Source organism: Anastrepha obliqua, chromosome 1 (genome assembly GCF_027943255.1).
Source record: "Anastrepha obliqua isolate idAnaObli1 chromosome 1, idAnaObli1_1.0, whole genome shotgun sequence".
Lineage (NCBI taxonomy): Eukaryota > Metazoa > Arthropoda > Insecta > Diptera > Tephritidae > Anastrepha > Anastrepha obliqua.
The window spans coordinates 160060369-160086338 of record NC_072892.1 but is presented as its reverse complement, the minus strand read 5'-3'; the positions used below and the strand labels follow the sequence as shown (position 1 = coordinate 160086338).

At 39.1% G+C, this 25970-nt stretch overlaps 1 protein-coding gene across 1 annotated transcript in view; it reads left to right on the top strand.

Moving 5' to 3' along the window:
* The window catches only part of LOC129238131 (proteoglycan Cow), a 131150-nt gene that overhangs the window by 66595 nt on the left and 38585 nt on the right, over window positions 1-25970 (top strand). Inside the window, exon 6 of the mRNA XM_054873171.1 lies at window positions 24513-24745. Within this exon, the coding sequence (XP_054729146.1) occupies window positions 24513-24745 (233 nt within the window). The remainder of the gene's footprint in view (window positions 1-24512; window positions 24746-25970) is intronic.

Here is a 25970-nt window from a genome sequence, read left to right as displayed (position 1 = left end):
GTCTACCGACATAGTTCAGCCTGGATTTACAGGACTTCACTACCCTGATGTGGTTAGAGGGCTGTCTAAGGCCATAAGCGCAGCTTGGCTGTCGCTGCAGACACATATAGATCTGCCTCTCCATCGTTTTTCCACAACAAAGTTCATCGCTTCTTGAACTGCATACACCTCCGCTTGAAGCACAGATGCATGCATCCCAAGAGCAAAGTGCAGTTTTGTCCCGCTGGATTCCACGTAGACCCCAGAGCCAGAGCCATGCTCGGTCCTGGAGCCATCCGTAAAAATGCGAAAACAGTGTTTACCGGGCTCATTTTCTGAGTCTCCCCACAACTGAGCCTCTGGTAGCACTACACTGTATCTCTTTTCAAGTACGACTCTTGATGGCATGGAGTCAAGGGGCATGGCAGGGGCTTACTAGATATGTGATATGAGGTGACAATGACATTGACACGCTTACAAATTGAAATTTGGAAATACTTACGGAACCCCTGAGCAAGCAACGAAAGGAAGAAACCTAACATTGTCGACGACAACCATGAAATGGTTAATATTATATAGGAGACCCGATCAAAAACCTTAGAGAAGTTGGTGTTAACGGTGTCAACCAGGTACCCTGATTGGAAGGCAGCTAAACAATCGAACAATTATGGGCCTTTGTTAAGGGGTTAGGGGTAGTCAGAGGCCCGAAAAAATGATGATCTTCAATCATTTCTTTTTTGCTAGTCATTTGCTTTATTTTACAAAAATAAACACATAGCATTAATACATCACGTTTCGACTTAACTTTAGCAAAACTTCAAAAAAAAAAAAACAATTAGTAATTGCAAAAGTTATCGCTGTTTGTGTGGAACCCGTTTCTTAAGAAGTCCCTTGCGATGATCATCACCGAGATACATCTAAAATCGATCGGACAAGAGAAACTAGTTTTATTAATAGCTAATCTCGTGCCTGATTGAAGCTTTTTTGATACAAAATTAACCATAAGGCGGTCTCAGGTAATATTTTCCAGATTTTCGAGAAAAAACCGACAATTAATCGATGAGATGAAATTGAAATTTTGAAAAAAAAAATCCTTCGATGAGGCACGATTTTTTTATGTTTTTCAAAAGCTGTATAAATTTTGTTGAAGTCTACCAGCGGTTTTAAGTAAGAGTAATCACCAATTCAAAAACCATAGTTTTGAGAAAAACGCATTTAAAGTTTTGCTATTTGCTCCGAAGCGCCCGAGCGCTCTCTGTTAATTGTTGAATAACTCGAAAAGTATATGTCGGATTCACTTCAAATTTTCACGCAATAGTTTTGAGTTAATATACTTTAAAGCATGCAAAAAAATCAATTTTCTTTTTTAATTCTGACTACCCCTAAGCCCTTATGGGCCTTTGTTAAGTCATTGGTTTATGCCGACCAACCAGCAACTCTTCAAGCATTGGCAGCCAATATTGACGCCATGCAGCCAGATTTATTGAAAAGAGTTGTCACAAATAGTACTGATCAGGTGGAGCAAGTAACTCGTAGTCGAGGCGAACATATGCCGGATATCATAAATGCCATGAAATTATCTACCAGATTATTATTAAAAAAAATGCATTCCAACAATATTTCTGTTTTGTATTCAGAGGTTGAGAACACACCTCCTAAAAAGACACCCTATATGTATATTAGAATATTTGATTTGACAAGCATGAATGCGGTGTCGCCTAACAACTCATTAAGAATGAAAAGTTATAGTGCTGAGTGCTTGCATATACTTATTTGTGTAAATATGGCTGGCCATATGTACACATAGATATGGAGCAGGACATTTGCTTAAGCAGGATTTAGTGTAAAGTGAATGTGTAATAATCGCATGTTGTACATTCCAAAGGCATTTCGACAGTTACTTATTTGTCAAATATAAATTCGAAATTATTGCATTTGAAATTCGAGTAATGCCTGGCAGAAAGCCAACAACTAAGCAGGCGCAACACTAATGAGAAAGGTAGCAGCAACAATGGACACAACAACAATCCACCTCACTAGCAAATTGCACTGCTGGCGATTACAATCGCATTCACAAACCAAACTCATAGGTACAGTTACAATTACAAATGGATTGGAATTCGCCTTCCTATATACTTACACTTTCATACTCGCTGATCAATGCTATAACATAACTGTAGATACAGTAGGCGCTCTCGATTCACCACTTCTCTGCTTCCCCGCCATGTTTGGGCTCTGCTCAATTGACGAAAAATTAGCATGTAAAAGCAACAAAAATGTTTTCAAGCAAGATCCGCCGGTAGTGAGTTTGGCTATACCTCAACAAATTGGTATAACTCATGATGGAAAGAATAATGAGATGACGCCTATCGTGGTCCCGTTACTTTGCTTTCAGCGAATTTGACAACGAGTTACGTGATTTTAGCACCAGTATGGCCAGATTAACATTTTCGTAACTTGATTTAGCATTTTTTTTTGTTATTTAATCTCGGAGTTTTAGTTCTTTCTTGTTGACGTTTTTCTAGCATGTTCCAATTAAAATGTAATGTTTATAATTTTGCAAAATATACATTTTTTAATAATTAGTTAAATAATCACTCAGTTTTATTTAGCTTTCCTTTTTTTAACATCTGGTGGCATTGCCCGCGATTGCAGGTGTTTTTGGTGTTCTTCTGCTTTCGGCAGTCAAATCTCTCTCTCGGTACTGCAGTGTTGCCTAGCTTTGGATATAAAAACCCACTAAAATGCCCATTTAAAGAAAATAACACACAAAATTTCTATTGAATCACTTAAAGAACTCGGTATGCGTGTCAAATTATGACAATTTAATTTATAAGTTTTTTGTTAAGAGAACGACTTTTTTGCTATATTTGAGGTTATAAGGTACTCTTTTTGTAAAACTGTCAGCATGGTTTCTTTAGTATTTTCTGGTATTTTGTGGCTTATTTTTACTATGAATACACCTCTTGATGTCCCACTAAGGATTGATGGCCGGAAGAAACGATTACACCTCTATGGTTTTAATCCGAATTCAGTAAATTTAAACGCCTTTTAAAATGTGTAAAAGGGTTTTCAGTCTTAAGAAGAGTTGAGAGAAGAAGATTTAATATTCTTGCATAACCTTAAATGGAGCCAAAAATTAAATTTGCACTTCATTTTCATTAGCACTAAAACCTTCTCAGAGTGGCCTTTTTTAACCTTCTTGTGTATAATAATACAGTTTTTTTTTAACTTAAAGTTTCGGTAGCTTTAAATTAAATAAAAAAAGAAACAAACACGAAACTTCAAAATTTTCGCATTTTCGGTATAAAAAAGCACTAAATTTATTGCGAAGAGCAAATGGTTGGCAATACTGCACAACTCGGAAAATGGTGACGTCGCGCACTCTCTGAGGGGCGCAATCTTCTTTCTATCATTCTTGGGTATAACTCATTATTTTCAATGCCGCCAAGTCTCATTCAAGAGATAGTTTCATTAGACCGCTGTATAGGGAAACTTTTGTTGCTTGAACATTGGGAATTCTCTTTCGGTGTTGCTTGTCTTGTGCACACACCTTCCAATTGCTAATTATACGAGGGGTGCCTTTGATATTTCGGGATTTGGCAACCCTGGTGTTGCAATCTGGCAACTGACAGCTGTATCGCAAAGTTTGATATTTTTTGGCTTTTACGTACTCAGAACGTTTTGAAATACCAGCGCTATTTGTGTTGTTTACAGTGACTTAAAAGATTCATCTCGGTCCAAAAATGGAATTAAATCGTGAACATTTTCGTGCCATTATTTTCTACAACTTTCGACGTGGATTAACTCAGCAACATTGCATGGATGAACTTAATTCATTTTTTGGCGATGAAGCCCCATCAAGGACCAGTGTTTATCGAGGGTATGGTGAATTCAATCGTGGTCGTAGTTCACTCCAAGACGAATTCCGCGAAGGTCGTCCAAAATCAGTTGTTGTTCCGAAAACCATTGATGCTGTGCGCGAACTGATATTGCAAGATCGTCATGTGAGCTATCGTGAGATTGAGACAATCTTAGGCATTAGTGGGACGAGCATACATTCAATATTGCATAAACATTTGACTGTCAAAAAAATTTGTTCGCGTTGGATCCCACACAATTTGTCAATCGCTCAAAAAAAGGCTCGTGTCGATTTCTCGAAGGAAATGCTCAAAAAATACGATCGCGGGGCTTCGAAACACGTCTATGACATCGTGACAGGTGATGAATCATGGATTTACGCGTATGAGCCAGAAAGTAAACATCAGTCGACTGTATGGGTGTTTCAAGATGAGCCAAATCCAACAAAAGTTGTTCGCGTACGAAGCACATCCAAGCAAATAGTCGCCTGTTTTTTCGGAAAACCTGGACATGTCGCAACCGTACCACTAGAACAACGCAGAACAGTAAATTCTGAGTGGTACACAACCATTTGTTTGCCAGTTGTCTTCCAAGAAATTAGGAAAACCAATCGCCAAAGACGGATCACTCTTCACCAGGACAATGCGAGCTCTCACACATCGGCTCAAACAACTGGATTTTTGAGCACCCAAAACATCGAATTAATGGGTCATCCGCCGTATAGTCCTGACTTGGCACCGAATGACTTCTTTTTATTCCCGTATGTAAAAAACAAACTGAGAGGTCAACGTTTTTCGACACCTGAAGAAGCGGTTGCGGCATTCAGAATGCATGTTTTGGAGGTACCTCAGTCAGAGTGGCAAAAGTGCTTCGACAATTGGTTCAAACGAATGCAAAAGTGTATAGATCTTCATGGAGAATATTTAGAAAAACAATAAAGTGATTTTCGATGATTAAAATTTGTTTTTGTTCTCTAATCCCGAAATATAAGAGGCACCCCTCGTAATATTAGTCTGTAGTCAACAACAACATTAAGAAGAAGCAGAGCACAAGAGGTCTTCACAGAGCACGAGCATCACAAGTAATTGGTTGAAGCAACAAATGTTTCCCTATATGAACGCGGGCTTCTAATACCCATTAAGTGCTTCCAGATAAATTTAATTTTCAGTAGCTCTTTTCCACTGCTTTTATTTCATTTATTTCCTTTATTATACCTAATTATGGTTTTCACAGGCCACTTAGATCTAATATGAGCTTGAATTACTACTATATTACTATATATGTTAAATAAATTAGTAAAAGGAGTTTAGAAATTTATAAAATTCATTCTTTGAAACCGAAAAGTTAAGCGGAATAGAACTCGAGATCTCATTGAATTCTCTTAAAACGCGGGGAATAGGAGCATTACGCGCATAATTCGTTTTATGCAATTTAAGATGAAATGTATAAGTATTGCGTAACGGTCTAGTAGGAATATGAAAGTAAATGCAACTTAATAGAGATGAACAGTCCATTTCACCTTTAATTACCTTAAAAACAAAAGACAGTGAGAGTATAGACATTCTACTCTCTAGAGACTTCAAGTTAATTAAAATCAAATGGGAATGATAGGAAGGGATAGGACTTGAGAATTTTAACGACCTGAGAGCATATTTAAGGAACACCTTCTGTACACATTCAATTCTCTCAATAGCAAATTGGTGGCAAGGCCTCCAGCTAAAAGTTGCATATTCTAATCTGGAGCGAACAAAGGAAATAAAAGGTAATTTGTGAGTGTAAGGGCCCGAGAACTTCGAGCTACTACGCCGTATAAGTCCTGAGATTGAGTAAGAAGTGGACACATTAAAGTTAATGTGACTGTTGAGAGAAAAATGTCAGTCAAAGATCACCCCTAGATCTTTGAATTCATAAACAGATTGAAGTAAAGTATTATCAACGATGTAAGATGGCTGGAAAACATTTTGAATTGTAGCGAAGGTGACATGAAAGCATTTCTTAATATTTAGAGAGATGCCAGAGTTACTGCACCATAGTATCATTATATACAGGGTTGCCAGTATTCGACGGACACATCTGGCGACCCTGTATCTTTTGACAGAGTCGTCAAATCGCTTAATGACATACCGCGTTAGAAGCGTCAGTCCAAGCAGATTTTTACCATGAAACAGTGCACGCCACGCGAGCGCTCCCAAGTTTTTGAAATTTACATTCAACAAGAGAAGTCAATTGTGAAAACTCAACGTGCGTATAAAAAATTAAATAATGTGAAAAGTGCGCCTTCTAAGAACACCATTAAACGTTTGTACGAAAGGTTTTCGACTGGTGATGCTCTTTCTAAACCAAAGAGGCCAAATCAAAACCAACCAAGGCGTCGCTAAGGACATCCCAAAATCGCCGTTCTCAGCACTTGGGCATTGCTCGGACCACTTTACAACGAATTATCCGCATTGATTTGCATTTATTCCCATATAAAATTTAATTGACGCAAAGATTGTTGCCTCGGACAAGCCTCGTCGATTGGAACGGGCCCAAAGAGTCATCGAAATCCATCGGGTCCGTCGAATATGGGCAACCCTGAATATACCAGTTGCTTTATCTTTTCGCCACTTGAGTTGAAGTATTTTTAAAGAATAATTTTAGTCAATTGAAATCATCATTACCATCATCTTCGGTTCTTTTTGCTCCCACTGGAGTATAGGGCCTCAATGAAACCTCTCCATCTGGTTCTGTTTTTTGCAAGAAGTTTGATTTCGTTCCAAGTTTTTCCTGACGCTTCAACTTCCTTCTGGACCGTTCTCCTCCAAGATATATTTTTTGAACGGCTTGCTTTGCGAACACTTTGTGGATTCCCATCCGGTACTTGACGACAGATTTCTTTTCCGTCTTTGCGAAGCGTATGTCCAGTTCATCTCCACTTTCGTAGTTTTACCATGTTAGCTACAGGCTGCACCTCTCGCATAGATCGTCGTTAGTTATGATGTCGGGCCACCAGATCTTCAATATTCTGCGTAAGCATATGTTCACACAGCATTGAATTTTGTTATCAAACCAATCGTTTATGAGCGAGAGTACTGATATTGCACTTGACTTAAAAATTCGTAATTTTGTATGTACGCTGAGGATGCTCAACGACCAAACGGTTCGAAGCTGTGCATACGCGCCGTTCGCTTTGTCTGCATGGCGTTGTGTTTGGTGGAAAGAAGGCCTATATCATCAGCGTAGGCAAGGTCTTCAAGATTTTCATGGAAGTTCCAATAGATACCTCTTCTTTTCCCCTCAATGCAGCTTTTTAGTATATCAACAATAACAATTAAAAATAAGGCAGGAGACAATAGGCAGGTGGGAATGCTTTCCGTAATATTACCATTGTGCAAAATACTGCATTTAATGCTCGAGGCCGTCATAGCTGAATGGGTTGGTGTGTGACTACCATTCGGAATTCAGAGAACGTAGCTTCAAATCTCGATGAAAGACCAAAAATATGAAAAAGTTTTTGACGTGATAACGTCTTATAATTCGATTTAGCCGGCTGCACGCACGAAAAAATGTGTCGTTACCTTGCTCGTTTGTCGTTACCTTGCTCATTAGGCGTTACCTTGCTCATTTGTCGTCACCTTGCTCATTGTCGTTACCTTGCTTATTGTCGTTACCTTGGGTATAACGTCTATTGGCGTAACTGAAACCGTTAATTTCAAAATGTCATAACTTTTTTTTAAAAAATCGTACAGTAATTTAAAAAAATGGGTTTTAAAGCAAAAGAGTTGTACTATGCGACCTTTTCGTCGAAAATTGAAAAAAAAAGTTTCTATCCCAAAAAAAATTTTCAAAAATGGCTAAAATGGCCATTTTTTGACCTTTTAGGCTTCATTTACCAAAAATCCTGACGTGATGGAGCATTTTGAAGGTCAGATTCGTTTTCAGCGCATAAAAAACTACAAGAAACAAGTACAGCCATTCTAGAAACTGAAAAAAGTTAAATTTCGCAGGCCTGTGTTATTATTAATTTGATTTACTTGAAGAATTTAAAATAAAACCAAGTTTTTTAATAATATTATTATTATTAATTTTTTATTATATATGAAGGAAAAAATGTATGGTAATATTTACCATATACCTTATAAGATATGTTGTATACTAATATATGTATATAAACATGCATATACATATACAATTTCGCGCAATTTTCAAAAAGAACAAATCTATATGTAAAGATGCACACAAGTCATATGGACATATCAAATATACGAATCTATTCCGTACGCAAGCAAATGTAAGCTAATGTGCTTGAACTGCAAGCGAGAGCGCGGAACGAACGACAAAGAGCACAATCGGCCCCCGCGTTCGGCAACGTTCGACATCTGGCTCTGTCCTACTTGAGTGAGCATATATATGTATGTATATGCGCATATGTAGGTATATAAATTCACATACTTGTATTTGCATATGCCTTCTTCCTGTGTGCATGGTAATGAACCATTTCTCTGTTGAGAATAGGACGATGATAGAAAAAGTAGGAAATGAAAGGGAGTGTTTCGAGCGTAAAGTGTCTTGAAAAAGGCAAATCGATGATGGTGCCTCTTAGTGTTGTTGACTTATTAACGTCTGATGCACAATCGAAATTGAAGATATCTTTCATGAATTTGATAAATGTTTCGTAATTTTTCACGTTTGTGTAAATGTAACTTGACCTATTCCATTGCAATTCCATTTACCCCCTCCTCTATATCCATACAAAATATCTATCAAACAAATAAAATTAAAATTTTGTTTTGAAAATTGTAACCCTTATATCAGTATTTTCTTATGACGTTGTCACGTTAAACTATCGTCAGTAAACCGACTTTACAGACAACCTCTTTTTCTTCTATAAGCGGTCGACCCTCGGTCGGCAATGGCAAATGTCCGAGTGTATTTCTGCAACGAAAGAGCTCCTCATTAAATATCTGCCGTTCGGAGTCGGCTTGAAACTGTAGGTCTCCCCATTTGTGGAACAACATCAAGACGCACGCCACAAATAGGAGGAGAAGCTCGGCCAAACACCCAAAAAGGGTTTACGCGGCAATTATATGTTTATATACCTATAATGCGGGCGTACGAGAGATATAAGTTCCGCCGGGATCCTTCGAGCGTGTAACGCATCCTATATGCTGTTCCAAGAAACGCAATCAAAAGCTGTACAAAAGGGTTTTCCAATAACGGGTGTTATTTTGAATAGCCCGCTATTTCGGTAGATGTCACTTTTAAAGCTATAATTTTTTCACATTTGACAAGTAGAAACTATGCCATTATTAAAAATGGAACCATACACGCTTAAACACGCATTGAAATTATTAAAGTTCACTATAAAAATGGTGAAAATTTGGCAGAGACGTTTCGTAGAACTCGAACATTTTTGGGTCATCGTGAAGCACCTTGTCGGACCGCAATACAGAAATTGGTGAAAAAATTCCAGCTGTTGGGACAAGTTAGTGATGTGAAGAATAAAACTCGTGCACGTTGCTCAAGAACAGCGGAAAATATTGCTGTTGTAGCCGAAAATGTTGAAGAAAACCCAGGTTTGTCTATTCCTCGTCGTCCTTTGGAAACGTCATTACACCGTTTTTTGCATAAAGATTTGGGTCTTAAGGCTTATAAAGTCCAGTTAACACAAGAACAACGTCTTGTCTTTGCTGATTGGGTCGTTGAAATGCATGAAAATGATCCGGAATTCCATCGAAAAATCATCTTCAGTGATGAGGCCCACTTCCACATCGGTGGTTTCGTCAACAAGCAAAATTGTCGGATCTAAGATTCAGAAAATCCAACAGTTATGGTTGAAACGTGTGACCGTTTGGTGCGGTTTATACTCCGGCGGAGTCATTGGACCTTACTTTTTCGAAAATGAAGCTGGATCAACCGGTACGGTGAATGAATTGTGCTATCGAGAGATGATTAACGATTTTTTATAGCCGGGATTGGATGGTATTGATCTAGTCAACATTTATTTTCAACAAGACGGCGCTACGTGCCACACAAGCAATGAAACCATTGATCTTTTACCAAAATAACACCTCTTATTGGAAAACCCTTGAGATCTACCCATAACAAACCCGTCCTGATGAGGCGATAAGAGATCTGAAACCTTTTTAAAGAGTTTAGGTATGCAAAAGATTTTGCAGATAAGGCGATAATTTTGGGCATCCGACTTGCTTCCAGACTTATGTATCGTTATGAAACAAGATTTTTTCCAATTATGTAAAAATTCACTAAAAGCTAGTGATTTATTAAAGGGTTAGGGGTAGTCAGAGGCCCGAAAAAATTATTGATTTTCAATAATTTTTTTTTGCTAGTCAACTGCTTTATTTTACAAAAATAAAAACATGCTACTAATTTATCATCTTTCGACTTGACTTTAACAAAATTTCAAAAAGAAAAATTAATAATTGCAAAAGTTATCGCTGTTTGTGTGGAGCCCGTTTCTTAAGAAGTCCCTTGCGGTGATCATCACAAGTCCTTCGAGATTCATCTAAAAAGAAACGGACAAGAGATATTAGTTATATTAATAGATAATCTTGTGCCTGATTGAAGCTTTGTTTGTTTTCAAAATTAACAATAAGGCGGACTCAGGAAATATTTTTCAGATTTTCGAGAAAAAATCGAAACAAATTAAAAAAAAAAATCCTTCGATCAGGCACGAATTTTTTAAGTTTTTCAAAAGCAGTATAAATTTTATTGAAATCTACCAAGCGGTTTTAAATTACAGTGATCACCAGTTCAGAAAACATAGTTTTGAGTAAAACGCATTTAAAGTTTTGTTTTCTGCTCCGGATCGCCCGTGCGCCCTTTGTTAATTGTTGAATAACTCGAAAAGTATTTGTCGGATTCACATCAAATTTTCACATAATATTTCTAAGATATTATACTTTAAGAAAATGCAAAAAGAAAATCAAATTTTTGAAAATTCGTACCCCTTAAAGGTAATTGTTAATTATTTTGCTAAGGTTGTAGGGCAGTTTTTTTAATAATATAGGAGGGAAGTCATGTTCTCTAGGAGTTGGGTCATTTCATCAAGGCCGAGTGCATGATGAAATGAGAGCTGGAAACCTGTATTTGTTCGTGCGCTGTTAAAAGAGGTATTTTCTCGCAATTACTTTATCATAACCTGACTTAAGCGGCAAGTCAGGTTGCATTCCATGGCATATATCAATACAAATCTTTAGAGAGTTGTTGCCCCTAAACAGACCATGAAACATTTTTTCTACAAATTTTTATTTTCCTCCACTTTTACTCAAAATTTCTAGAGCTAGTAATTCAGTGTCTTGCTAAAGGAGTCGATTTGTCAAGAGGGAATGAGAAAGCTGCTTACTAAGCAAACCTTTTATTATTGAATGATGGTTTTTGAAGAACAAAATTTAATATCATCAACAACATTCGTCACGCTTGAAAACTATACCGCAATATTCTACTTGTAAGTGCCTAAGGTATAACATAATTTTAAAAATAAATATCACAAAAAAATCGGAAACCATGCATGGCTAATACGCAGCTCTGAGCGAATGTGATAGAATTTGTTTTAATGCTAGCCAACGGGCAATTCATCAATGTCCATAAAATTCACGTACATGTACCTCGTACTTGCCTCCTGTACACTGGAGGCGCTTCCTACGCAAGTGGCCTGCTATTATTACATACACACACACACTCACAAACTCACGTGCGCTCACACGCACACGCATGTGCTAAGCCCTCATCCATTTACGCAGGGCACGATTGGTACGCCAACCGCAGGATCGTCAGCTCTATCCCGGTGTCCTGTAAGGTATTCCAGCAGTACAGCAGCTCGTACTTAAAATTCTTTCCAATTCAATTACTTTATGTAAATTACGTTCGATGTTTTTTCACGTTGTTTCTAGCGACGGCCAATGATGCAGGAGCGGTTTTGGTAGCCTGTGATTTTAGCTCTCGCTATTCTTTCCCCTGCAATGTTGCAGTGTTGCAGGTTTCACGCAATTTTTATTGCATTAATTAGTTTAATTACATTTAAGCTGATAAGTTTATGAGTGGCATGCATTTATTTATAAATGTACAGTAAATATAGTAAGCGCATTCATTTGCACTCGTATGTATGTGTGTATACCTATGCTTCCACTATGGTTTACGAGCGTCAAGTAGAAGTGTCTCCGATCACATTTTAATTCAATATAAAAGTGAGTACATTCGCGCTTATAAGGCAATAAAAGAAAATCTCAGAGTACCTACTATTTAAAGCTGTAAGTCCAAATAGTTCAAATTGCGGCATTGCTCAAATCAACGGTGGCTTAGAACCCGCTAAGATTCTAACTCCTTTGATAAATCGACAAATGATTGACGTTTTTATTGTGCTAATGCCTTATAGTATATGGTGAACACATTGAGAAGGGGTACCAAGATCAGACCGTTAACCAGCTCTCACCGAATTTGAACGAATCAGGGGTCATAATGGCGATTTGTTGACGGAGAGAGAGAGATTGTGTTGGTGGTATATGAAAAAAATCAGCACAATCTACGCTCATATTGCTTCGTTACCTCCAGAACAACGACTGATTGGACGAGGGCGTGAATAAGAATAGAATATAGAAACAAGATTGCGCCCATCAGAGAGTGCTCGACGTCTCATTGGTGCAGTTGAATGAGAAGGATGTGAAAATGCAAGAAGAAGAAGAAATCGCATATCGAACATACGAATAAATTGCACAAGTGCGATGTCACACACACAGCAATTCTGCAAATTGGCTGAGAGCAAAGTACAGTGCCTCGAGCGGCACCCTCTTATTGTTCTCTCCATCATGAGTGTATGAATACGTGGGCAATTTTTTGTTTAACCATTTATTTATTGGAATATGTTTTTTTAATATTCAGCAATACTTGTACTTAAATCTAGGAATTACACTAGGCGTGTATGGGAAGCACCCTGTGGTGCAACCATTTCCAGATTTTTGCATATTAGCACAATAAATCTGTTGTTGTCCTCCTCTTCAGTCTGTTAAAAGAGATCGGATTGAGAGCTATTTCTGTGATTAAAGGGTTTATGTGTGACTGAAGTCTTTTATTGCGTGATGTGGCAATCTTTTTCATTCTTCAGCTATTGTGAGAAATTTCAGATCACGAAGTATATGGGCATTTGGTGCATTTGTAATCATTCTAAGTGTTTTTGACTGGATTCTTTGGAGTAATGGGGTTAGAGTTAGCTGCAGTGCCCCAGAGTTGTATGCCATAGGCTTGAGGTTTAGTTTTCATATGGCTGAGTAGAGTAAGAGCTTGCTTTTCAGAGAAACATGAGCATTTCGATTAAGTAGCCAGTATAGATTTGGGAGTTTGATTCCAAGTACCTTACGATTAGTGAAAATATGTGTGCTTCCATGTAAGCTTGCTGCCGAAGTGCATACCACAATATTTCATAACATTATTTGGGATATGAATAAATTATTGAATTTTGCGCAAGGAAAATAATGTTGTCTCATTGCATTTTATTCTCCCATCTTTTAACCATTGAGTTAAATCATCAAGTCCTCTTTGGAGTTTAAGTGAAGCCTTTTGGGAGTTAGAGTCAATTGCGAGAACAGCGGTGTCATCTGCAAAAGTTCCGACGATAGTTTCCTCAGTGACTGGTAAAGCGTGGGTGTCGAGCAGGTATAGGATTGGGCCCATTAAACTGCCCAGGGGTGCACCAGCTTAACTTTCACAGAGTTTTGAGTGTTCTTCGTGAAATGAGCGTGTAGAATTCAGCTGCCAAATCTCCTATGATGTGGCAGCCGAAGTTAGGTTAGGTTATGGTGGTAGGTATGGAACCCCATTTACCTTCCTTCGTGGAACCATTTAGTGGCTCTTATGAAGCGTAGAATTGATCCCAACCCCACGCCAGACAGGTATGTAAGAGAATTAAACAGGAATTTACCTAGACAACCTACTCTGATTTTAGCTAGGGCTGGACAATTGCAAAGGAAGTACTCAACTGTTTCTTCCTCTTCCTCATCTCTATAACTTCTGCAATATTCATGGAAGGATACTCCTAGTCTCAAAGAATGCCTGCCAAATAGCCAATCACCGATTAAACAAGCCACGACCTTCGAGATATGATCTCTTAGGAGGCTAAGCAATTCCTTCGTTCTTTTCTTGTTTATTTGCGGTCATAGTAGCCTAGCTGTTAGACACGTATCTTCGTCTCGGCCTCTTGGATAATGTTGTTTTTTATTATTAATTTACTTGTGGCCATGGGTATTCCAATGGTATTTTTATCGCTGAGCAGTTGAAGAGCAGTACCTTTTCTGGCTAGCTCATCAGCTTTACAGTTTCATTCAATTATCCCTGGGCCCCGGAACCCAAATAAGGCTGACCTTGAATAGAACGCTAATATCATTTAGGGCTACTCGGCATTCCTGTGCAACCTTCGATCTGAGTATAACCGCATTCATTAATTTGATGGCCGCTTGGCTATCCGAGAAGATGTTTATAGTAGTTTTTATTATGGCATGCGTGTTTAGATATGTAGCCACTTCTTTTATAGCTAGAACCTCTGCCGAACCTGATAGACGCTGCAGTAGTCTGGTAGTCGAACGTATAGTTCCAATCCTAATTCCTTCGAAAATACTCCATAGCCAACCTTATCGTCTAGTTTGGAACCGTCTTCCCCCAATTCCGCCCTTCTTCATGGCCTTAGTATCTGCCACTCCCTACTTGACGGTATACTCGTCCTGAAGAGCTTTTCGAAGGTGAGTCTAAGAGTAGAGTAGTCTATTTCTTGTTTGTGACTATTCAGAGAGTGCAAAATAGAAGCGTCGCCAAACCACCAGTCTTTCCATAGCGCCATACTTTTAAGTCGGAGTGCCGAGGCGGCGACCACGTTTTTCCCTACCAGATTTAGTGCAGGCAAATTGATTAGCACTTCCAGTGCTTTGTTTGGGGTAGTCTTTAAAGCACCAGAGATGCATAAAAAAGCTGTGCTTGGACCTTACTCATAATTTTTGCGTAACTCGCCTTTTGAGCAGATGACCACCATTCAAGTATTCCATATATTTAAAATTGGTCTAACTTAGGCGGCCGCCGTAGCCGAATGGATTGGTGCGTGACTACCATTCGGAATTCACAGAGAGAACATCGGTTCGAATCTCGGTGTAAACACCAAAATTAAAAGAAAAAAAACATTTTTGTAATAGCGGTCGCCTCTCGGCAGGCAATGGCAAACCTTCGAGAGTATTTCTGCAATGAAAAAAGCTCCTCATAAAAATATTTGCCGTTCGGAGTCGACTTGAAACTGTAGATCCCTCAATTTGTGGAACAACATCAAGACGCACGCCACAAATAGGAGGAGGAGCTCGGCCAAACACCCAAAAAGGGTGTACGCGCCAATTATATATATACAGGGTTGGCCATATTAAACTGACCCATGTGATTATTAAAAAAATATGGAAAAAGAAACATTTTTTTGTGTTTCATTGTGAAAAACATTTAATTTAGTTCAAGGAGATTCGTTTACATCACTTTTTGAATATGATATCGCGCAAGTGGTCGCCCTTAGCTCGTATAGCGTAATGTGCCCGTTTTTCGGCGTTTTCCATAGTTTTGGCCAGCGTCTCGGCCGATATGGCGGCTATTTCCCGTCGGATATTGGCCTTAAGTGCGCCTAGTGTCTTTGGCTTGTTGACGTAAACAGTAATTACAGTAAAAAGTTATAGGGTTACTCAATGGGTCAGTTTAATATGGCCAACCCTGTATATATAACTTAATACCGACGGCTTTTTTGCGAGTGTTGACCTCTTTAACTCTTTTCTCAATATTAGGTTTCCACGTGAGTTTCCTGTCTACTATGAGTCCTAGGTACTTGACATTCTCTTTCAAAGGAATCTCCCCCCCCTTAAAAATTAGCGGTGAGATTATAGGAAGCCTAAGTTTCTTTGTAAATAAGATTATTTCAGGTCTTGCGGGCCTTATACCGAGTCCCCTGATTTCAGTCCAGCTTCTAAGTGTGGCCATGTTAGAGCGCAGAATATTGAGTTTTGGTTTTCACCATAGCAGATTGGCCAAACCTGGTAATCTATCCTCTTTTGAGACCCAATATTAGCGTCCGCTTATAGACCGCTATGTAGGCTGGATAGCGCAGAAAAACTCTTTGAGAAACTGATAAAGCATAGGCTTAGCGAAGCCGTAGAGAACAGTGGCGGCCTGTCTGACAGACAGCATGGTTTTAGGAGTGACAGATCTACCTTAGGTGCCATCCAAGATGTAATAGCTAGCGTAGAACATGCTCAGGCAGGTAACCGATACTCCAAACGGTTAGTATTACTAGCCACCCTGGACATTAGAAATGCTTTCAACAGTTTAAGTTGGGACGACGTAATTGAAGCCTTAAAGGTAAAATTCAAGATCTATAATAATCTATTGAAGATTATTCGTAGCTATCTAAGCAAACGCAGGCTCTTATACGAAACGCGGGAAGGGTGTAAGACTAAACAAATAACAGCAGGTACGGTCCAAGGATCAATACTCGGACCTGAACTTTGGAATATAAGTTACGATGAAATCCTTCGAATACAGATGCCCGAGGATGTGCATTTAGTGGGATACGCAGATGACATTGCAGCTGTAATAATCGCTCGAAACATTGACAAAGCCAAAAGGAAGGTAAATCGGGTGATGATCCGAGTTCAGACATGGCTAGAAGACCACGGATTAAAGCTGGTCACAGAGAAAACAGAGCTAATCCTTCTAACCAACAGACGTATCCCACTAGAAGTAGATATACAAGTACTCGATGCCAATTTATCGACAAAAAGAGTAATCAAATACCTAGGAGTGCAATTGGACACAAGGTTAACTTACTGGGCGCACATAAATCATGCTGCCCCAAGAGCCGCCAAAGTAAGAGGCCCAACGCCAAGTATGCGCAAACGTTTAATGGACACGACGAACTCGATTCGTTTATACGGATGCAAAATATGGGCAGATTCGCTAAGGGCGCAATGCCGGCAGAAAATTCTGCAATCTGTGCAACGCACCTGCGCTCTCAGAGTAGCTTCTTCATACAGAACAGTATCTGAAGCAGCGGTTTTAGTTATCAGTGGAATCATCTCTATAGATATTGTAGCACCAGAGCGCAAACGGAGATGGGAGGCAAAAATCTCAGAAATCCCAGTACCACGCTTCTACGATATCCGAGTTCAAACGCTCATACAGGGTGGCTGATGAAAGCCGCTACCAAAAAAAAATTGAATAACTTTTTTTCTTTTTAAGTTTTCTGTTCCATTTTTGTTTTAATTTGCAGATTGATCTTTAAAATTTATTAAAATGGATAACTGGGACACGCAAACAAGAATTTGGATAGATGGACCATAATGAGACTGGTGAATAATTTTGCTGAGCAAGGAACAGTCGCAAGAAGGCCTTATCATCGAAACCCACCAGTTCGGACGGAGGAAACGATCGCTGCTGTAGCTGCAGCTATACAAAGCAATCCAAGGGTTTCAACAAGAAGCTTATCTGCTCAACTTGGTGTCAGCCGACAGCCTTTGCAAACAATAATGCACAAAGATTTAGACTTATTTCCCTACAAAATTCAAATGGTTAACAAACTGAATGCAGCAGACTTGCCGATTCGCTTGGAATTTTGCCAGAAGATCCTGCAAATGGTGGAAGAAGACCAAAACATGTTAAACTGCCTTTTCATGTCTGATGAGGCCCATTTCGATTTAAACGGCAATGTGAACAAACAAAATTGTTGAATATGGAGTACTTCTAACCCACAGATACTCCACGAGACGGAATTGCATCCTCTTCGCGTGACAGTGTGGTGTGCGGTTTCGGGCAACAATTGCGGCTATTCCTGTCGCAACTCTCAAAGCAGCAATGAACAACTTTTTACTAAGATGCCGCACTTGTGTCAACGAGCATAGGGGGCATTTAAATTCAATTATTTTTAAAACTAGTTAAGCTACATTTAATAAAATTTAATGACCTTCAACTTGAAAAAAAATAAATGAATTCCATACACTAAAAAAAAAGTTATTTGAGTTTCTTAATGTAGCAAAATTCATCAGCCACCCTGTATTTTGGCAGGCAAGATGAAACTCTGAACGGTATGGTAGATGAACAGCGAGTCTAATACCCGATATAAAAAAGTAGGTAGAAAGAAAACACGTTGAGGTTAACTATTACCTCACATAGGTTTTGTCCAGACATGGGTCCTTTCGCAAGTATTTGTGGCGAATGGGAAAAGTGAGCCTACCAAACTGCGTATATGGAGATACTGAGTATGATGATGCGGAGTACACCTTCTTTAAATGCGAGAGGTGGAACATAGAGAGAAGAGGTCTGCAATGAGCTATTGGTGTATTTACGCCTGAAGGAATAATTGAGAAAATGATGATAGACGAAGAAAAATGGAATGCCGTCGCAAATTTAGTGGAGCATACTTCTGCTCAAATATGAACGAGACGGTATCAATAAAACGGTCCGCGGATGACATATGGCAAAAATAAATTTTTTGTTTTTTGGTAGGACTGTTATAAGCTTACATGGCAAATTTCAGCGTGATATGTCACATAGTTTGTTTTCTGTGCTACTGTAAACAAGTCAAGCTCGAGTGTGTTCTTCGAATTCTCTTTTATGACTTCAATTGTCTTGGGAAATAGGAAAAAGTCACATGGAGCCATATCAGGTGAATACGGTGCTTGCGGAACGATATTAACATTATTTTTGTTCAAATAATCGCGAACAAGACGTGATGTGTGAACTGAAGCATTATCGTGATGCAAGAACCATGACTTGTTGTCCCACAATTCCTTCCTTTTAAGACGAATGTTCTCGCGCAAACGCTTTAAAACGTGTAAATAATATTCAGCGTTAACCGATCGGCCTTGCGGAAGCAACTCCGAGCACACCACACCTTCGTAATCGAAAAAAACAGTCAGCATAACCTTAATTTTTGAGCGACTTTGGCGCGGTTTTTTGGGTTGATGTACGGCCCTCTTTGAACGATTTGTACCACTGGAAAACACGTGCACGCGATAAAGCAGAGTCCCCATAGGTTGTCTGCAACATTTTTAAGGCGTCTGAAGCCGAAATTTTGTTGGAATAACAAAATTTCAAACAAATTCTTTGTTCAACTTGAATTTCCATCGTTAAATTCGAAGAACACACTCGAGCTTGACTTGTTTACAGTAGCACAGAAAACAAACTATGTGACATATCACGCTGAAATTTGCTATGTAAGCTTATAACAGTCCTACCAAAAAACAGAAAATTTATTTTTGCCATATGTCATCCGCGGACCGTTTTATTGATAACGTCTCGTTCATATTTGAGTAGAAGCTATTATCCGAAAAAAGAAGCGTGAAATAAAAAGTTATGCTGAAGAGCATTGAGCATAGGTTGCTCAAAACAAGCGATCCTGGACGCAGGGTGAGTAAGTAAGTGTCCTTCTTAAGACACCGTCTTGGCCCTCTACCTCGAAGCAATGCGGAAGTAGTCCCGGGGTGGAGGGTAAAATCCAATAGAAGAGTAGGGATTTTTTTCGTGGAATCACCACACACGGTTACTGTGGCACGGCGAAGGCATTTTTAACCCAACCTCTTCGCCAAAAAATAGAAAAAAATCCTCCTTGGCTTAAAAAAATAAAATCCTGCATTTCTTGGTCTAGTGTTAAAACAAAAAAGATCATGCGGACTGCAGGCTTCGGAGCGGAGCGGGAGGAGAGCAATCGTTGGGTGCATTATTATTATTTATTGCTAATAAACCAAGAATTTTTCAACTAAATGCAGATGTAAAAACTACTAAAAACTCTCGCTTGGCAAACTGCTTAGGCTTTTAAGTGAAATTGCATTGAACACGCGGGTAAATTAACGTCCAGTATCGAAAAGTAAAATTCACAACTATCAACTATAAATGACAATAAAAAAACTAATACGTGCACAATAAAATCAAAAAATAATCACCATAAATAAACAACTATTAAAATATCTCCTCATCAACTAGAGAAAATACATTCAAGGCTTTATTTTTTTATTTTTTAATATGCCTTCATTACGATATCCGATTGCCTTCAAACAACAGCTTTCACAGCAAAGCAGCGCCAGTGTCCGCTTGCCTTCATGAAGCACAGAGCACAACGAATGAGACACTAAGCCGCTTAATTAAATCCTGTTTGTAATGCGCCACATTAAAGGACCATAAATTATGTGCAAACAAACAATTTGAGGGTATTAAAAATACGATTTTAAAATACTTATAATATACGTTGTGTACTACCTCAATACAAGGTGTTCCGCAAGAACATACAGGCTATTGTCGAGAAGCCAACTATTCGGCGAAATAAAGCATTTTAGTGTGGATTTTGAAGGACGCTGTCACAATTTGTTCGAAAGTGCTCGTGGAGACGCCATTTCGGTTGCCACATCTTGGTTACCCGCTTGGTTGGTTAGGTTGGAATAGTTGCCCAAGGAAAGAGCAAAGATGAACGGATTCGTATTTTGTGATACCATTATGAAGAAGGTGAGGTGAAAGAGAAAACCAATGGGATGAAAGAGATGGTGGTGGGATGGTTAGGAGGATGGTCTTAGAGTGAGTGGATTATGAACGATGGCTGTGCTGAGTTTGTGTCAACCGCTTTGTGCTGCTGATGAAATTCATCAGATTTTTAAGGTCAACGCCAGCAAGTGTAACAAAGAATTAAGAGCCAAAATGCCTAGATCTTAACCCGGCCAGAGCAAGGCAGCCAAGGAGAAGGTGCTGAGATGATTCCACCTCATCCTCCATACATCCAGCGAAAAAAGGACTTGAGGTAATTCCAAGTCTCACAGCATGTATTCCTCGAGCTGATATTTTGTCAACCTCAGAAGCTCGCCCGAGCGCCCCCGATCCACACGTGGCCAGAAGGATTTCCCGACCTTAAAAGTTTGTGTACTTGTCTAACGCTTGCTGAGTTGGCGCGAAGCCCATCTTTCCAGAAGCAGACCGCAGGTAGTCAGGGGGATCCCAATTCTCTCCTTTCGCGGGGAAATCACCTCACATGTCCCTTGTCTGGCCAGCTCATCCGCCTCCCAGTTTCCCGCAATGTCGCTGTGACCAGGAACCCAAATGAGGCTTATGTCAAAGAATTCGAACGCAGTCGACAGTGAGGTCAGGCATTCCCTGACCAGTTTCGAATGCACCGTCACTGACGCGAGGCCCCTTATTGCCGCTTGGTTGTCGGAGTAAATATTTACTTTCTTGACTGTGAGTACGCATGTGATCAGCCAATCAGCTGCTTCCTTGATTACGGCTACCTCAGCCTGGAACACACTGCAGTGGCCCGGTAAGCTGAATTTGAGTCTGTTGGGGAGCTCTTCGCAAAACTCCTCCGCCAACCTTTCATTCCAACTTCGATCCATCCGTACAAGTTCAAGAGGCTCTGGCCCAAATGTAGCCCCCCGTCTACTCTGCCCTTGATCGAATATGAGTGGAGAAAGTTCCGGTTAGAGCGAGGGTGTACACTGATCTGTTGATAGGGGGATGCACTCAAAGTTTCTAAGGATGCTTGAGTGCCCATAAGTGAGGTTACCCCCTTAATATGGACTGAAATTAAAGACTTGCACGATCTGTAGCTTGAATATTGATAGATGCACTGCATGGCGCAGCTCTTTAATCGAACTCTTCGTTTGTGTACTAAATTCAGCACTTGTGTTATCAGTCGCCTCGGAGCTAACTTGGCCTCATTTTATTTTATTTTTTTGTGGATTGTGGCATTGTGCTCCCGCGCCGAACAATAGGAATTAATATTAATAGGTATTAATATTTTATTACAATAAATACAGGGTGGGCCATATAGCGTTTGCTTTTTGAACCACCTATTTTTTTGAGAATGGTAACACAAATGGCATGTCAAATGTGTTCATGATTTTCTTAAAGGTTTGACATTTACGAAATGGGACGCTATACGCTTGAACAAAATTGGGAAATATTGAAAACCTATTTCCAAAGTGGTGAGTTTTTTTCTTCTTTTCTGATTTTCACATCGGTGGCTACGTCAATTGTCGGATTTGGGGCTCAGAAAATCCACACGTTACTGTAGAGAAGCAAATGCATCCACAACAAGTCACTGTTGGTGCGGTTATTGGTCTGGTAGCATCATCGGGCCATTTTTTTCGAAAATGAACGAGGAGCCGCGGTTACAGTAAATAGCGAGTGTTACCGTGACATGCTCAACGAGTTTTTGTTTCCGAAAATTGAAGAGGATGACATGCACGACATTTGGTTTCAACAGGACGGTGCAACTTGTCACACTGCCAAGGTTACACTCGAACTTTTGATAAAAACAAAAAATTTGAAAAAATATTGATTAGTTTTTTTTTATAGCCGATTCAAAAAGCAAATTTTACATGGCCCACCCGTTGTTATGCGTGTGATACAGGAGCTATCTAGACTCTCAAAATGACTATTCCTCGAGTAACACATGAAATGCAGTCAAAATCTGTCAATAAAGTCTTAGAAAATTTACTTGGTGGAATGCGCTACTGAAAAGTCAATTGAAGCAGTCAAATTAATGAAATTGTTTCACTAAATTATGAATACAATGAGCGAGATTTTTAAAAAAATGAACCTCATAAAATGTTGTATAAAACTTCTTTAGATGATTCCAAATTCCATGTTTTGCATCATTCACCCAAAAGAGGAAGACCAAAAATATACCAATATACGCCACCACTAGACCAGTAACGGAACAAAAACATTAAGATGTTATGTGCTTACTACCATACATCACTCTGGCACTCTCCAAGTGGCACTAAATTGTCAACTGGTTGATGCAATGGGGAAGATTGATGGGATTTAAGTGGCAATGGTGGTTAAGTGGCAAATCTAACTTTTCCGCGTTTGTACCGATCGTCCAATGAGCGGTAAACGCAGCTACGAGTTTGGAAATTGAATGGCGTAGAGTTCCTAGGACTTTCTGAGTCCTTTGTGTATTGAATTGGGGCCAAAGGGTTCTCGAAACAGCACATGAAGAAATGGAGCTCCATTTTTTCTGCGCTTTTCTGAAAAATAAGTTGTGCAATTCCGCTTTAATAACAGTCAGGGGGATGTCGACGACCGGGTAAGATCTCTCTGAGACCGATTCAGTCCCCTTCCTGGCAAGAGATTTGATCTCATCCTCACAGAAGTTGATCTGTTTGCACCATGGCGTCGTCAGAGCCTTGATCGAAGCTTGACTATCGAAAAAATATTATTATCTCCCTCGCTGCCCCATTCACTAAGCATTTTGCATACCTGCAAGATCGCAAAGTATTGCAGGCAGAAGCCTAAAAAACATTAGCAGTATTCGGCAGTTTAAAGGAAATAGATACATTGGCTGATTTGGAGAAAACCCCTGCAACGACTCCCAATTCTATCTTGGAACCGTCAATGAAGACAGTGGTGCAAGCTTCGGCGGAAATTTCCCTCTCGTTCCAAGCCTGCTTATTTGGAAAGATTGCCCCAGCACGACCCTCAAACTCCAGTTTGCGGATGGAGAGATCTGTCCAACGTTTAGAGAAATCTTAACTGCCCAAAACTGCTACCAAGTCCCTTGAGAGATTCCCTCCAGAGGCCAACCTCCTTCAACCTGATTGCACGTGGAGCAGCGATGGAAATAACGTAAAAGTCGATGGGAAGTAAATGCAAGACGACATTCAGGGCATCAGTGGGGCAAGTTCTACTTGCTCCGATGTTGCCAATGCATACAGCCCTTTACACGCTCCCTAATTTAGTGATATTAAAGCTCTTCCGGAGAGAATCCAACCAAACCAGACATCCGTACGTTAAAATTGGCGGAAACACTACGTTGTACAACCACAGAACGACCAGTGGCTTGAGATCCAATTTTTTGCCGAACATAGATTTGCAGGAGTAGAAAACTATACTGGCCGTCTTTACCCGATTTTCAATGTGTAGCTTCCAATGGAGTTTGGAGTCAAGTATCACTCCAAGATAAGATTTAGATGGCTGGGACATGTGGCTAGAATGCCAAGGGAGTGATCAACGAGAAAGGCATTAGATCTTCGCCCAATTGGAGAAGGAAAAAGGAGACGCGCGAGGAAAAGGTAGCTAGAAGATGTGGAAGCTGATCTTAGGAAAATGCGCGTGCAATGTTGGAGCAAAGTGGCTGTAAATCGAGATCAATGGCAAGATGCTGTGAAGGAAGCAATGGTTCACGAAGGACTGTGGCGCTAAGAAGAAGAAGAAGAAGATCACTCCAAGAAACGTAACTTCCGATGCCATTAGTGCCAAGTTATTTAACATTATGAGATATACACAAAATTTCATATTCATAATAAATTTTGGTTAATCAAGACTAATAAAATTCTAAATAAAATGGTCGCATTTTGTAAAAATATTTTTTAATTCATTTAAATGCCATTCATATCTCGAAACAAGAAGTATATGACTGTATCCGCTTTCATTATTTTGGGCACATATTTATTGTTTTCATAAAAACTGAATATACAAAAATTATGGGTTCAGCACATCATTCCCACCTCTTTAATATGAGCTTTCTTTTATGACACCCTGTATGTACCATATTTCCGATGCGATGTGTACGCATTTCCAGCAATCCACCTATTTCGTATGTTTTTGCAGGTGCTTAACTGCTGTTCTCTTTATTCAATTTTATTATTTATTATTATTTTTGTTTATTGTTTCCCTTTCAGAAAACACCGATGGGAAACGTTTGCAACGCCTAAATGAGCGTCAGAGCGCTTTCAATGCCAAATATAAGAAGACTATTGAACAGCAACAGCAACAACAACAACAGCAACAGAAACAACAAATGCAACAACAACTCATGTACAAGGACAACAGCAATAGCAACAATATTTTGGGCAATTCGAACGACAATTTGGACAACACTTTGAACAGCAACAATTTTAATGCTATTATGGACGTAAGTATAACGGAATATAAAACGAATATGTAGATTATTATTGTTATTATTGTGAATGGTTTTGTGAAGTGAGTATTTGTGCACTTAAATGAGGCAAAGCCGCCTATGATGCTTTACAATTGGTGCCGAAATATGCGTCCTATTATTGTCCAAGCAGGTTAATATGGACGCTGATGCCATGTGAGGATGCGAGTGCCGGGCATCACACAATAGGATGTCACATTGAGCACTCTACTGCCCGAGATATGTGAAGCGGAGCTGTTAAATAATGATTAATAATAAGTTCCATGCCATGGATTATTTGTAGGTTGGAGAAAAGGAAATCCCTATTTTCTCTCTATTTAAATGGCTGTACTGATCGATATTTCGTAAATTATCGATCAAACAATTTAAAGTTTATGCTCGTTGTCAGCGTGACATTTCACACTAAAAAACTAGTGTTAAAAAATTGAGTTACAGGGTGTCAACAAAGAAAGAATTCAGTAAATTTACAGTTTTTCTTTGATAAAGGCGAAAATGCAAGGTGTAAATGGTGTTTATGGTGCTGATACTTCAACTGGTAATTACGAGCAATTTTGGTTTAGTCGGTTCCGTTCAGGCTTTTTTAATTTTAAAGGAAATGTCGCTAAAGCCAAAAATATGGATAAAATCACAGGAATAATCGGATTGTTAGTCATAGTAGCACCGGCTCGAGGTTGAAGATCGATCACAAAACAGTTTTAAAACATTTTCGCAAGACAGTTTGCGCAGAAATAATGGATTTCTTTTTTCCCAAACTAATATTATAAGCTTTAGAGTTTTTATTCAAAATTTTTAAAGAAAAACAAGGTGCCTTTAATAGAATTTCACGATAACACCAAGCAACTGCGATGTTTTCCCAATCAAGACATTTTTTTTAACAGTGAAGTCGTTAAAATAATTCCAATATTAAAAAATAATCACACATAATCCAAAGTAATCAAAAAATAATCCCTATATATTTATGGTTGATTGCTTTTTGATTTATTTTGATTACTTTGACTTGGAAAGTAATAAAAATATAATTAAAAATTATCCATACACATACTTTTTTTTAATTATTGTACTTTTGATTATACCTGATTATTTATGTTAATGGTAAAAGATCATGAGCTTTTTGAAGTGAAACTTATAAGGCGTCGATGAACGAGCGAGAATGGAGAGTAAAATTTCAAGGTCATGCAACGTTTTGGGCTTTTTCATTCCG